We start from the raw sequence: 15,161 nt of genomic DNA on the forward strand, positions 1-15,161 counted from the left end.
GAATGGCTTCAAAATGCAAGGAAAGGATAGGGATTGGTGATATATGTTCTAACTGTTGCATCAGGGTTCATGGTCTTTAGTATAATAAAACTTTAACAGAATTGGCCCTTTGATTTCGATTAGGGATATGAAAGAGAAGTTTAATACGAACATATTTGCCCCAAACTCACCTCAGCCAGTCTTGACAATGGTCAAGGAATAGGGATGTGATTGCTTGGATAACTGGCCATAGAGCACCAGGGTTACATCTCTAGCATGGTCCCCATTCCTATCCCCTAGCCTACAAGGAATTCAGATCTGAGGACTGAATGTGGATGGGCATTTCAGTGAGAGGACATAGGCAGGGACCAGAGTTCAATGGAAACATCAAGCCTGCAAGGTTTCTGGAGGGTTCTCCAGGCTGGGCGCCTCCCTGACCCACCCACCCCATACACACACATTCCCCTTCATGGTTTACTGGAAGGATGAGCTTCCATTTTGCAGCTTTAGATCTTTCAGAGAAAGATCATAAGAATTAAAATAAATCACAAACTGTCCCCATTCTCAGCCTCTTGCTACTCCCCATGAGCTAAGCCCTTGCCTGGATTATAGCATTTAATTTGCATAAAATCTGGCAAGGGAGGTATTATTATCCTTACCTTTTTTTTTAGAAGATGAAGAAACTGATCTAGATTAAGTCTATTGTTCAAGTTGTTCTCAAATCTAGTAAATGCCTGAGATAAGACTGCACCTAAAGTCTGTCTGACTTAAAAGCCATGTTTGAGCCATTCTTGTCTTGAACAGCTCAACTTTTGTAGCCTGGAGATGGTCAGTTGATACTATGACTGTGATATAGGAAGGAAATGATAATATGTCTGTCCACGTATATTTTCTATTTCTGAACGGTAGTGAGCTTCATCAGCCAAGTCGGGTTATGCCTGGGGCACATATCACTTCACTTTGGAAAGGTGGTTCTCCCTGGCTCATGGAACCACTTTAGTGAGTCTGGAGAAGCTCCCTTACTTAATAATGCCCTGTGCTCTGGGTCTATTAATTTACTTCCCCCAGCAGATCAGTTTTCCCCTCCAAGAGATTAATTTCTTTACCTCGGCACACTAAAGGATCAAGGCTCACAACATAAACAGTTCTTTTTTTTTCTTCAGCCCCAAAGGTGTGTTGTGAGGATTAATGAAATGATGCTTATAATTGCATTTTGAGTTCCTTGGTCTAAAGGCGCTTTATAAATATAAGATATTAGTTCTTTGTTGAGGTCCATCCATCACTTACAAGTGGCCAAACATTCTAGATGCCCTTTGGGTAGTACAGTACCCCCCTTTCTGTCTCTAAGAGAGTTCATCTGGGTCAATGCCAGGAACAAGACGAAGCCAGTGCCTTTTCTTTAGTGTCTTATATTTGCTTTGAAACTCACCAAGTGTTCTTTGGGGACGGAGACATTGTAAGAACCTCTGAAAATCCCTACTACTTGAGCCTACCCGCATCGATTTTCTTTTGCCTCTGGCTCTAATACATTATATTTATTATTTGACTGTTCATTAGACCCATAGTCTCATTTTTTAGTGTCAACAGAACAATAAAGAAAGCTTTTCTTTCCTTTATTCCAGGACTCAAAACAAAATGCAAATATACCTCTGGCATTAATTTTGTACAGATGAATGTTGTTACAATATTCCTATTAACATGCCCATGTGCTTGACAATATTTCAGATGGTATTAATGGTCTACCTGCAAGAAAGCATTTTCTGCCAGCCTGGTGCAAATTGCTAGAACCTTTAAGCCACTCTTCCTCAACTTAGCAGCAGTATATCATCATTACCTGTGGCTGGACCATGAAATCACATTTGTCAATGCCTGAATTGCTCTTTTACTTTTAATGGTGTAGAAACCCACTTTGTTTTGGAAATGGGGTTAGCTGAGTATATTTCAAAAGATATACAAGTATAAAATGCAACACTTAGGTGGTTTGGAGGATATTTAAGGTGTTTCGTTATCTGTCGTCAGTTGATCTTTGGATGATGACATTCGTGGGACCAAATGGAATGTGATCATCTTTTGAATGGAGTCCTGATAAAGTTCTGAGAGGACAGAAGCACACTATAGAACCAGTGTGCTTTCTTTATATCATTGGGAAAGAGTTGAATTATATTAATGATAATGATTTAAATAAATTGAATGCTTTTCATGTCCCTGGTTCTGTATATGTACTACCTCTTATTATTCTATACCAAATCCTGTGGTGAATTAGGAAATGGGGAAACTGAGGCTAAGTGACTTATCTCACAGCTAGTACATGATAAAGGTAGAACTCAAAGTCAAGTTTCTCTCCACAGCCCATGGTCTTAATTCCTATGCTGTACTGATTATGGCTTTAAGAAAATTAATATAATGTCTAATGAATAGAGTATAAAAATGGTGTTGTAAAAGTTATTTTCTGTGCTATATAAGAATTTTCTCTCTTAGTTCTTCAATTTAAAGAATTTTACTCCTTTGGGACTGCCAACAAATTTCAAATTTACTCTTTTGGAACCATAAATGGGGATTGATGTATTGGGGACCTATTCAAGGATCAACTCAATTTTTCTGTCTCACCTCCCTCTGTTCTCTATTGCTTTTATCCCAAATAGATTCACCCAAGTGAATGGGTGAACATGGGGTATTTTCTGCGTAAATATTGGAGCTATGTGTATGAACCAGTTGGGTCTTAATAATTTCACCTCAGAATAGTCTGCTCTTCACAATATTATCATTTAACAGTGCATGTTGTATGTGTCTCCAGGAGTTGAAATATCGATACTTGATAATAGAATCAATAGTACAAATGCAAATAACCATAGGAGGCCTATGATACAAAAATCTCAATATCTAATCAAAATTGGGTGGGGGTACATACACACACACACACACACACACATTTATATAAAGTAGAATAGAAAGTGACTAATATTTTTTTCTAAGATTCAGTTCCGTATAAGTGTCAGATGCATGTAAATAATTTAAGCACTATCTGTTTGAAGATCTTTTTGTGCAACTTATAGATTTCTCAATGTGATTGAGGCCTGAACTCATTACATTTTTTTTTGTCTAAGTAGTAATGCACACGTGCCTCATCTTAATGACTTTATGGCATTACTATTCATGGGGCCATTCTTTCTTGAGGATAGCGTCACTTTCTTTGTTTGAAGAATTGACTTCAGTCTTTGTTTAAATTTTCATACTGGTTGCTATATGAACTGTACAACTGAATGTTCCTAAGGGTTTAATATGAATGCATGTATATGAATTTGATGAGGCTTGCACAGCTTTCAGAGTAGTCCCTATGTATGAATTCTTATATTTAGAAGGTTATTTGCTCTTCAATTAGTCTATCAAATGGGGCTCGGGGCCCATGAACTCATTCTTGCACATGTTTCTAAAACAATTCTCTCTAATGTTTGAGATAAATTAAAATAAAAACCAACAAGAACATGAATAGAGACTAAGACCAATGTTAATGTGGCAATTTAAACCAATTTGGTTTTCCAAATGACCTTCCATCTTTCACAGCTTTTAACAGTATGCAAGATCACTGTCCTTAGTGCCAGATGCTATCCGTCTGGTGTGGAAAACTTAAAACTTTTTTCTAAATGTCTTTAAAGCTAAGGTGGAGTTGAATGATGCTCTCTCTTTCATTTTTTGAAGGGTGTAAAGTTAAATTGTGGCTATGCTGTCCTCCCAACATGTCACTCAATTGACCAATGTACTTCCCTCTTTATCTAGCCTGTACCATATTCCAAAATGATTTTCTATGGAGCTTTATGTTGGATAGAGAGTTGGAAGAGAAGAAGAGCTGCCTAGGACGACCAAGCCCTATGTATATAGAGGAAGTGAATCCATGCAGCTTCTTAATTAATTTGGTGCATATAGAACTCTGGCAATTTACAACTTTGGGTACTTTTGATTTTGCCCTGCCTGTTACTAAGAATATTTCGCTTTATATCTGCTACCAACTTCATTAATCCATTGCACAGTGAGCAGAATGAAGGTTGTTACTATATGTGATGTTGTAGCCAATGATGACAGTTACAGAAAACCCAAAGTAACGGAATATATTCACGGTGAACCTGGCACAACCCATTTGCCATTTCTCAGGAGACTGTTCTTTGGTGACTGAAGCTTGAGAGGGGTCAGCGCTTCTGAGGATGGATGACATCCCTTGGGATACCATCTGATGTACGATAGGGTTAAGAGTTATAGATGGGTTATTTTCAGAAAAGTGCATGCTCCTTTTCTGTGAAGATATGAGAGAATTTATGCAACTTTATTTTGGTTTAATAGACTTCTGAGTACCAGGAGGACCCTAATGATCTCAAATCGTGGCTGTATTAATAGGTGTCACTGACTTCTTTCACCGTAGGCTTATTGATACGCCAAGAAGTTAAGTTGCCATTCTGGTTTTCTCTCATTGCCTGCACCCTCCTTTTTCTCTGTGAAAAATAATACTTTGAGGAAAACTTTAAATTACACACTCTAATTTAAAATTGTTAATTGTTCTCACCATTCCTCATACTTTATTCTTTGATACATCTATATATTATGCTGTATTCCAACCATACAGCATCCCATAATGTAGGCTGAAAACAGCTTCTAGTTGCCTCTTTCATAAGTTTGGTTGTTGTTGTTTTATTTCTGGGTAGTGAGCATAATGAGTCAGCTTCTTAAATTGATTTGTTTACAGGAGAAATGAATGGGGAATCTTGCAGATATCTCCCACCATTGCCACTCATTTCCCATCCTACCCCTCACATAAGGCAGGTACCAGTTTAGCCACATGTGGAATCTTCCAATCACTTCTATATGGAGATGACCCTAAGATTCGAATGCCATGGTGAACTTCTAGTGACCTGACCTGATGATATATTCAATTCTAATATTTCTGGCTTTTAGACTTTTGTTTGTAAATGGTTTCCAAGCCACCTGTTTTGAGATTTTGATTGAATTTTTAATGTTGGTAATTTGGAATGGGATTCTCTAAGGGCTAAGAGTCAAAAGTAATGGATTAGAACTCACTAGTTCTGCTTGATCACTGTGAGGTTAGTTGATTAGACAGAATGGTTCCTAAAGCAGGGTTTTGTTATTTTGTGATTTGAAGCATATGAATTAGGAGTATATCTCCATAACACCATTCTCCAAGTCTATCCTGGAGAGAGAAACCACCCAGGGGTGGTAACAACAGTTACAAAACAAAGAACGGGACATACTAGCCATTAAAAGCATTATGTTTGAGGTTTAAAACTAATTAGATATTTTATGCTTTGGAAAAGTATCCCTAACAGGCTTTATAAATGGATGCTTGTTCAGGAAGGACTTCTCAGAGGGAGGTGAGAAACTAGCTAAACATATCAATAATGCAACTACTAGTAGTAAGAAAGTGTAGGTGTGCAAACGTCTGCAGATGCTACTCTATATCATTGTACGTATAGCTGCTTTTATTTGCAGATATATACTTTGGGTTTCCTTTTTTTAAAATGTAGAGCAAGCATGGACAAAAGGGTAGAGATATAAAGAGTCATCTGTAATGCTTGACCTATTTAACGTAGGTGATGGGATGCCAGGGCCTCCTGTATGGAATAAGGAGCCTTACTTGTCCATCAAGGCTTAAATTGTCTTCTTTGGCTTCCCTCTGCCGGACGGTGGAGCAGCTAGAAACACTTGAGAGTAGAATAAGAAAGTACATGGGCCATGCTTCTGGTTGGATACTGTAGAGCAAAAATAGAACATGTGTGACTGAGATACTGAGGGTCCCCTACCGCTTTATGAAGCTGCTTGGACAGGTGAATTACTCACATGTCAAGGACATCTTTGTGCCTCCATTGGCCCAATTAAGGCATAGCTGGGGTGAGACGGAGAAGAATGAAGGGAAACCCATTTCTGTAAATGGCCAAACTTTTCACCGATTCCCATTCCATGCCGCATTTCTAAACCATGATGGAGTACTGCATAGCTAAGACTCACCTTGACTTCAAACCTGTCAACCAAGGACAGAGTGACTTCGACTCCACCTCTACTAAAGATAAATTGATATCTATCTCTAAAAACGTCATAAAACAAACCAAAAAACCTAGGATGTTTTTTTAATGACTTATTGACTTTTCAGATTGTTCTTTAAGCTGTTTTTTAAACTTTAAAGGCAACACTGATAATGAACGCTTCCAAATGGTAAAACAGAAAATCCCCTTCAAATATAACCGGCCCGTAGAGGAGTGGCTGCAGGAAAAAGGTAACCGTCGTTAAAACTTTCATTTTAAATTCATTTGATTCTAAACCCTCATTTTTAAAGCCTGCAAATAAATGTTCCTTAAATGATAATCGCCTGCTGCATAAATGACTGTTTTAATTTTCATTATAATTTGTGTCAGCTTCCACCTGCCATATGTTGATAAATCATGCTATAATACATTGCCATTAAAATACAGTTAAAGGGACTAACATCTAGCTTGCTATCAGCGTGACAACCACAAACAAGAAATTCCAGGAACCTCTAACAAAGAAATGTATTATGGCAATTTAACCACTGCATGACGTTATTTGTTAATTTGTTTTAAATTACCTCTTATACCAAAGCTTTCTAAAGAAATTTCAAAACTACTTTTTAAACTTACATCTTGAGGCTGTTTTGACTTTACTATCTGTAGCATGGTTAACAACAAAAACAAAAAAATCAGAGATAGACTCTTGTAACTTAAACTGCTTAAAACAAATGTTATAAGGGGAGCCGTGTTTCGGGTTTTTTTTTACATTTGTTTATAAACAAAGAAAAGAAAGAGAATGATGAATTTTGCCTTTAGATTCAAACTTACAGAGGCAAAAGTATTTCATGAGAGGTTAATCGTGTCCTAGTTGCTGACTGAAACTAAAAACAAAAACAAACTTATTTTACACTTTGGTTGTATGATGCCCTGGTGTATTTGATATTTATGCAACAAAAGTGTAAGTGGTTAGAACAATGAGTTGTAAAAGGAAAGGCCCATGAAAGGCAAAACAGCAGTTTCTGATTTGCTGAAGAAAACAACCACTTTGTTAATAAAAGAGGGCAGCGGTTATACCTGACATTAGAATTTTCTGTGTGGCTTCTATTTGTTGGGATGTAAACTACTGTCTCTCAATGAAGAAAAGTTTCTATCTTTAAGAAGCTATTTTTCTGTTCTTTCCTGAGCCAGCATAAGCTTCTCTTATCTCAAGACCTTAAGTGAGTTTTTAAATGATGTAGAGATTTAATTGAGTTATATATAAAAAGTAATTGGTCATATTAGTATACAACTTAAAAAATAAAGGACGACTACAGTTTTAACTGGGAGAAAACATTCAGACCTTTAAACACGGAAAATCCTGAGTCTTAACTGTTTGCCCTGTTTTTAACGTATGTGGTCTAATTAAAAATAAATTAAGAATAACTCTAAAAAGCAAATAATTTTGTCTAGTAATCACCAGCTCATAAAGTCCCTTTAACATAAAATATGATGATTGCCTCACTTTTTAAAAAGGAAATGAAAACTAGATGCATGTCTGAGTCTCATGTGCCTGAGAGAACTTTTTTGTTTCTTTCAATTTTATGTTAATAATATTTTATTTTACTCCATTGCCTTTTGAAGCCTAAGTTTAATAGCATGCCAGGCGTTTTCATTTGTATAAACCATTATAAAGTTATTAGTAGACTTTTAGTTTTCCTTATGATAGCATTGTTATCAGTTGGCTTTCATATAGAAGGATGCTTTCGAGCACACAGAAATGGAAGGGTTGGGACTGGGGCAGGGGAGGTTCAGGGGGGATGGAGGGAGGCATTGTAGTTCTTAATCACATATGTGTATGTTTATATGTGCACATAATATTGAAAATAATTATTTGCAAACTGAGAGGTTTTCTCTTCTACATTATTTTAACTGAAATGATGTGTTTTTTTTGTAATTCAGGTGAGTAACATGTATTCATTCTATTGCTTTATCCTTTCCTCTGTCTAGCTAACTTTCCCTTCAAAAGGAATGGAAAATATATACCAAAGACCTTGTAAAAACAATGAGTAAAAAGGGTAAAGACAGAAGGATGATTAGGCAGACGTATTAGGAAGTACTTGGAATGTCTTTTTAGAGTGATTTCTGTCATTGAGGAAGAGGTCTGGGCCACAGCATTCCCCAGTCTGTTTCCTGGCTCTGTCTACTATTGACTGACTTCCTGACCTTAGACAATCCACTTAACCTCTTTATATCTCAGATTTCCCATCTGAGGAGAGGAGAAATAATACTGCTTATTCCCCAAGGGTGTTCTGAGGTTTAATTAATTAGTCTTTGTGTAACATTGACTGGAGACGTGCAAAGATTTCATTTAAGCAGTATGTGAACTTGATGTCCAAATGAGGTAACAATAACTTCCAAGAGCGTAGTTGCCTAAAACAAAACAAAAAAGTAACCTGCTACAAATCCTGTACTGGTGTTATAGCCAAATTTTGTGTTATTTGTGATAGAAGGATTCTCAGATTAGTATATATGTGTAGTTATCAATATCATCATTGCTTACTATTAATATAAAAAAACATGATTGATCCTAATGAGTGACAATAATGAGATTGGCACTGATTTTGAGAAATCTTGGGCGAGTGATAAAACTCTCCCCAGTCAGTCCTTATAGCTTTCAGAGGGAGAGGGTGGTGATGGCTGTTTCATGTTTGTTCACTTACTCCTGCTTAGCTGAGTGAGATAAATTGATCAGAGGAAGAGTGGCAGGAGACTGAGAGTATCCCACTACTACTTTATTGACTGCCAGCTTTACTATCAACCACATAATACAAGATACAGAGGGCTAGGCAAAGGTCTTGAAACAGAAGAAAAGCAGATCGAGCCAGAAATAGACCATGAAACAGAGAAGCAAATAAAAATCTAAGTACTTCCTATGGCATGATGGAAAATTGAAACATAGACAGCCTCCTTCCCTGTCTCAACAAGTATCTTGTTCTCAAGAAGTGATTAGTCATAGTTTTCTGGGAAAGCGGCAATAGCCAGAAGTGGAGAGTGGCTTAATCTTATAGCCCAGGAAGCATTTGCCTTTCTCCATGCTTGGCTTTCTCCACTTTGTGAAATTAAACATGGCAGCTTGAATGAAGGCGCTCCATCATCTCTAGCCCATGTCACTCAGCTTTGCGTTTCAATTCACTCTGACTCTCTTTTTATTTTAAAGCATCGGCAGAGTAATATCACCAGGAAACATAAGAGATGAGGACGATTATGGATGTGAAGTACTTTCAGGAGTCTTATTGGGTTGTTGGAAAAGTCATGATGCATTTTTACAACGAAAAACATAGAAAAAATACGTCATGACTTTCCCGACAACCCAACAGAAATATAAAATGTTCTACCTATAGTTAATTAAAACCATTAACTAACCACCGGTACTGGACTACATACAAAAAAGGAGATGAATAAACATGATTGGCCAACAGTTGTGTGAATGGAAGGGATAGCTCGGTATTGGGGCTATCTGGTATAAGACTAAATTTTAGTCCTAGAGATCTCCTGTTATGCAGCTTCTTCTTATTTATTATGTTGAGCTGCCCCAAATGCCTATGTACAGTTGAGGTCATATTTATCCCCCCCTTCCATCATGGCATTTCTGATGTCATAAACTTAAAAGCTATTGTCAAGATAAATAAACAAACAAACAAACAGTGAAGAGATATGAGCTCCAGGCCATTACCCAGTGTTATTGTACTTTCAACTTTTTCTGCATGTTGTGTGAGCAATGAGAGGCCAAAGGACAGACAATGATGCACATGGAGAGGGCACTGAAAGAATTGGTGGGAAAATAATGAACTCTATTAGAGCTATTTCGATTGCACCTTTAGAATCTGGGCAATTCTGTTATCATTAAGGCCAGCAGATTTCATTTCCATGCTCCAGATATGTTTATAGAGTGAAGATCCTTTTCACTATAACAAAATTCTCTGGCCAGTTCCCCACACTGCAGTGTTGGAAGCTTCCAATGGCATATTATTTATAAATCATACTTGGTTTATAAATCATACCCAGTGAGCAGAGTTGACTCTTATATAAAGATTTCCTTCTATGTGTTTTCCTCTCTCTACCTCTTCCATTTTGTCCATTACTATACATTAAGAAAGTACAGTAAAACCTTGGACTGCAAGTAATTTGGTTTGCTAGTGTTCCACAAGACAAGCAAACATTTCTAATACATTTTAACTTGGTAAATGAGCAATGTCTTGCAATATGAGTAGTCTGTTTCCAGAACGAATTATGCTTGCAAGCCAAGGTATTACTGTATTCCACATTACACACTAGAAATTCAAGGATAGCTAATCATCGTATTGACCTAAAGATCATGTAATAGTACTAGAGGTTAAGAGCTAACCATCACAGTTTGCCTCTATTCATATTAGAGATTGTGGAGCAAAAACCTCAATCTTTTAAAAATACACTCCTTTTTATTAAGCAGGCAAGAATAACAGAATATTGTTTCCAGTCATTTATAGCTAAAATAATTCAGATGATTATATTAAGACTGAGTTGAGCATTGTTTGATCACTGACTAAAGTGGAGAAAAGTTCAAAAAGGATATATTTAATTCCGTTAACACATTGAGGACAGGGCATTTAAATTGTTTAAATTCATGTTCCTGGGTTTAAACCATTTAAATCGACTTTTATACTGTGCTTCTTTGAAAATTTATAACAAATTCGCTAACTATTTTTGTGAACTGAAATTTTCAAGAAATACTCACCAAAGACCCTAGTAGTGGTTGCGGGTGTGATACCTCTGGGAATATTCCCTTTTAATGTATAGACACAAATCTGTGTTACCAGTCCTCAATGTGTTTTAATAAGTTTTCCCCCCTTCTCCATAGGAAAAAGCAGAAGGAAATAATCTGGAGAAATAATAGCATAGAAAGTTTAAAAAGCTTTTGGAGTTTTGTTGGGAAAGAACTAGAAGTAGTTGGGAGGAACATAAGTTGAGTTACACTATTCTAAACTCTATTCTGCCATAATTCATTCTGAGAGTTTTTTATCCACAGAAGTATAAATGGTTCCCCAAACGGGAACACCAAATAAGGTGAGCTACTGATGTTCTTCAACCTGTAAACATACCTCCATAACATTTCAAGGAGTTTTATGTGCTGCTTTTTTCATTAATACCGCCCCTCCCTTTTTTAAATGCATCAATTTAAAATGACGTCTTCCCCCGTACACACACTCCAGGAACATTATCAATGCCTACTTATTTTCCATATTTTATGAAGACATTTAGTTGTGGGACCATAATCCCTTCACCCTAACATTAATAGAGATAAGAAATGATTTGTCATGTTGTTTATTAAAAAGCAAATATAGATAGAATATTAAGCACTCAGAAGATTCCAAGGAAATGAGGTGTTTGATGACTTTAATATTCATTTTTATAAGTATGTAATGAATCCAAGTCTCTTAATTAGAATTCAATTTAATTTCAGTTAATTTAATTATCAGACCTAGTTTTTAATTCAGTGTTCTGAGTTACTTCACCAAGTTTTTATTTGCCATATAGAATTCTTTTTAGTTGTTACATTACTTTGTATGTTAAAAATCAATGCAATAGGCATTTATAATTTATTATCATCACTTAATTTGGAAGTTTCTTTCTGTTGTCTACAACCACATACCCAAGAAGATTATAATATTCTTCATCATTGAATCAAGGTTCTCCTTCCTCACAATAAAGAGATAGAGACTCAATTATTCTGGTTATCTGGGATATTCAGCTAGACAGTGGAAGAGATAAACAAAGTAAAATGTTACTTGCTAATATCTGCATTGAACTTTTATTATCTAATTTTCTCCTCTTCAATTAGTTAAGGAAGCCTGTTTTTATGCTTAGTCCATCCAGACCAGGCAAGGCAAAGAGAGAAAATGTATGGGAGTAATGATGTTTCCTCCACCCAACCCACTAGGCCGGCAGTTAACCATCTTCAACACCCAGGCGCAAATAGCCATTGGCGGAAAGGACAAAGGACGCCTCTTCCAAGGCCAGCTCTCTGGGCTCTATTATGATGGTTTGAAAGTACTGAACATGGCAGCTGAGAACAACCCCAATATTAAAATCAATGGAAGTGTCCGGCTGGTGGGAGAAGTCCCATCAATCTTGGGAACAACGCAGACGACTGCCATGCCACCGGAAATGTCTACAACTGTCATGGAAACCACCACTACAATGGCTACTACCACAACCCGCAAGAATCGCTCAACAGCCAGCATTCAGGTAAGCCTTTCTCCAACTATTAATTGATTCTGCTTTTTTGTCTTTGAGACATTGCTATCATGGTCAGCGTTGCTATATAGGGAGAGAGTCTGAATTACTATGTTTATGGGAAGGATGCCTACAGATGCTCATAGTAGTAAGACCCAGAAGTAGATAAAGACAAAGTCATTGCTAAAGAAGCTATTATAGTCTTGTGTGCCCTCATGGGTTATTATTCCTATCATATTTATCACTGAAATGATAAAGCTATTATTCAGAATGAGTGGTGATCAACACTTTCTGTATGAAATATACCCTCCTCTTATTTTATTACCTTTCTTTTCAATAGCCAAAAGAGAAAAGGGGGAATGGAAAATTTGTTATCATAGGAAAGACTGTATCCTAGTGTAATTCTATTCACATCTTCCTGATGGCTTTACTGGAATACAAATTGTTCATTTGGGGAGCCATTGGGTATCATCAATAAATCAAGGACAATTGAAGCTAGAGGTTCTACTAATTCTTATAAAATGCAGTCTTTGTGTTTGATATTAAGTCTTGATTAATCAAGTGTTATTTTTGTCCACTTTGTTTCCTTTGTATTTGACCAAGACCCTAATTACATTAGAAAATTTGAAGGTCTGAGTTTAGCTATGTGGGAAGTCCTTAGCTTTGGAGTAACATTTTTGTTTTTTCACTTAAAAATAATTATACCCAAGCTAAAACTTAATGCTTTGCTAACTCCCTTGGCATTTCATAAATCTAGTTGGTAGGGGGTAGAAGGTTAATCGAGTTATTAGCCTTAAATGCTCTGGCATAAAATAAGACATTCCAATTGCTTGGGGAAATTACCCCTCACCTAGTTAGTGTTTGCATAAAATTTAGTAGATCAGTACTCCTCCTTTCTGTCTCTTCATTTGAAGACATTATCCAGGGGCTCTATTGAGTCTTTGATGTCACCCTTCCTTTGACTTTAGTGGGCATTGTAAACTTAAAGTCAATAATCAATTAAACTCCTTATGTGTTCTCATTCTTCTGAATTAACTTATGTGAGTCAGGTAGAGTTAAAGGTGTTGTCTTCCTTTCTCCTTTTCTTCAAGCAAAAATATCCAGACAGCTCCTTCCATGATTCTGGAGGAATGATATGAAGCTGTATGCACTGATGCTATTATCAGGCCAATTTTATGTGTATTAGAAACGCTACAAAAACCTGGTTAGGATAGCAGTCTCAGTCGCACATGCTGTTACATGCATACCTACACACATGCTCAAAAAAAAAAGCTTTTTCTCTGATATTAAAGCAATAACTCCTGGCACTTCACTCTACTCACTGAAAAGAAGATAAAAGGCAATATATATTTCTATTATGACTCTCTATAGCTCAAGAGCAGATCTGTTTATTGTCAGTGAAAGGATAGTTCTGTCTGCACAGGTCTTGGCAGACTTGTTTTGTTTCTGTCAAAATACATTCCACTAACTCTGTGGGAAGCAGAGGAGCAAATGGCTTTTTCTTCATAGCAATGGCTAGTCCTATAGTCTTTTTCAAGGCCAAATTTTCACTGACCTCAGGAGGATTTAATGTTACACAGGGATTCGGGGACTAAGCCATGGTAATTATTGGTTTTTGGCTTTTCCCTCCTGCAGCAAATATATAAATGGGAGCAGACTGGGTGAGTGTTTCCACAAACTGAGAAAGCCAGAGCTTCTGGAGACATGTAGGATACAAAGGACAAAAATCTTGCCAGTGATGATGACCCTAAACATCATAGAACCTGTTCTCTTTTTAAAGGATGTGGACAGCTGCAGGATGCTCTCTAACAGCCTCCTGTCTGGTGTGTGTTTCTTTTCCTTTGAGTCCAGTAATAATTGGATTACATCTACATGTCTTTCCTTTTGCTTCTACCCTGGCTGTAAAAATGAGTTATAAATCTGTTGACGCTCTTTGTTTTTAAGGGTGTGTAAATACATACTCTTGGAGGAAAGCCAACAGACTAGCAGAATTGAATTAGACTGAGATGAGGTATAAAAAAAAAGCCCCATGTTCTTTGTAAAGATTAGCTGGAGGAAATAACTTTATGCCAACGGTTTTGGGCATTTTTGTTCTTGCCAACTAACCATAAGAGCTCTGTTCTGGGCTCTGTAAAAACTCAATAGCCTGCCTTGTCTGAAAGCCAATTCTGATCTCCAGCACATTCCGTAGACTGCATCAAGCCTATGTGAGGACAAAGGATCCAACAACCCTTGGACTGTATCCAAGATGTAGGACAATTTCCAGACTTGGAATACTTTGGGTAAAGAAGATGAGTCTCAGAAGCTCTGATATGCCCTGTGCAATCCAGCTAATCTTCTTGGATACGGTAGACTCATAAAGGTTTGAACTCTGGGAGATACTTCAGAAAGGAGGAAAAAGAAGTGGGGAAGACTGGATTTCATATTCATCAGGCCCATCGTTCACTTTTCCAAACAATACCTGATTCTGTACTCCTTTGCTTTGATAACATTGCTAGAGCAGGAATTGTCCTAAAATAAGGCTCTTCCAGGAGAAACAGAGTAAACATGTGAATCCACAAGTGTAAAAACCTGGTTATTCAAAAATCCACTGGTTCCTTCTTACAGCAGAAGCCAAGAAAGCATCATTTGAGCAGTTTGTTTCTGATAGACCTTGGTTAGTGTTGATTTGTGATGAAAAGAAAACTTCAGAGTGCTTTCAGTGCTGCTCTTAACAGTGTGTGAATGTGAACAAAAAGTTTTTGAGTTGATATAGCCCTCCAGTGAGGGCTGCAACACACGGGAAGTAATTGGTGCTGTGATCTTTCTGATAACCTAGTTTGTTACAGACTTACTTGTGAATTACATGGACTATGTTAAGTTACTCACAGCTACAGTGCCCAAGCATCAGGTCTTCACGCTTTA

At 37.1% G+C, this 15,161-nt stretch overlaps 1 protein-coding gene across 32 annotated transcripts in view; it reads left to right on the plus strand.

The window, feature by feature from the left end:
• NRXN3 (neurexin 3) overlaps positions 1-15,161 on the plus strand; it is a 1,587,373-nt gene that overhangs the window by 1,430,463 nt on the left and 141,749 nt on the right. For 23 of the 32 annotated variants that reach the window (XM_019646239.1, XM_019646240.1, XM_019646221.1 and 20 more), the window contains 2 exons: positions 6,164-6,253; positions 11,962-12,269. In XM_019646239.1, coding sequence (XP_019501784.1) covers positions 6,164-6,253; positions 11,962-12,269 — 398 coding nt within the window. The remainder of the gene's footprint in view (positions 1-6,163; positions 6,254-11,961; positions 12,270-15,161) is intronic. The other 9 variants (XM_019646231.1, XM_019646233.1, XM_019646243.1 and 6 more) reach the window with 1 other exon arrangement.

Source organism: Hipposideros armiger, unplaced genomic scaffold (assembly GCF_001890085.2).
Source record: "Hipposideros armiger isolate ML-2016 unplaced genomic scaffold, ASM189008v1 scaffold_99, whole genome shotgun sequence".
NCBI classification, from domain to species: Eukaryota; Metazoa; Chordata; class Mammalia; order Chiroptera; family Hipposideridae; genus Hipposideros; species Hipposideros armiger.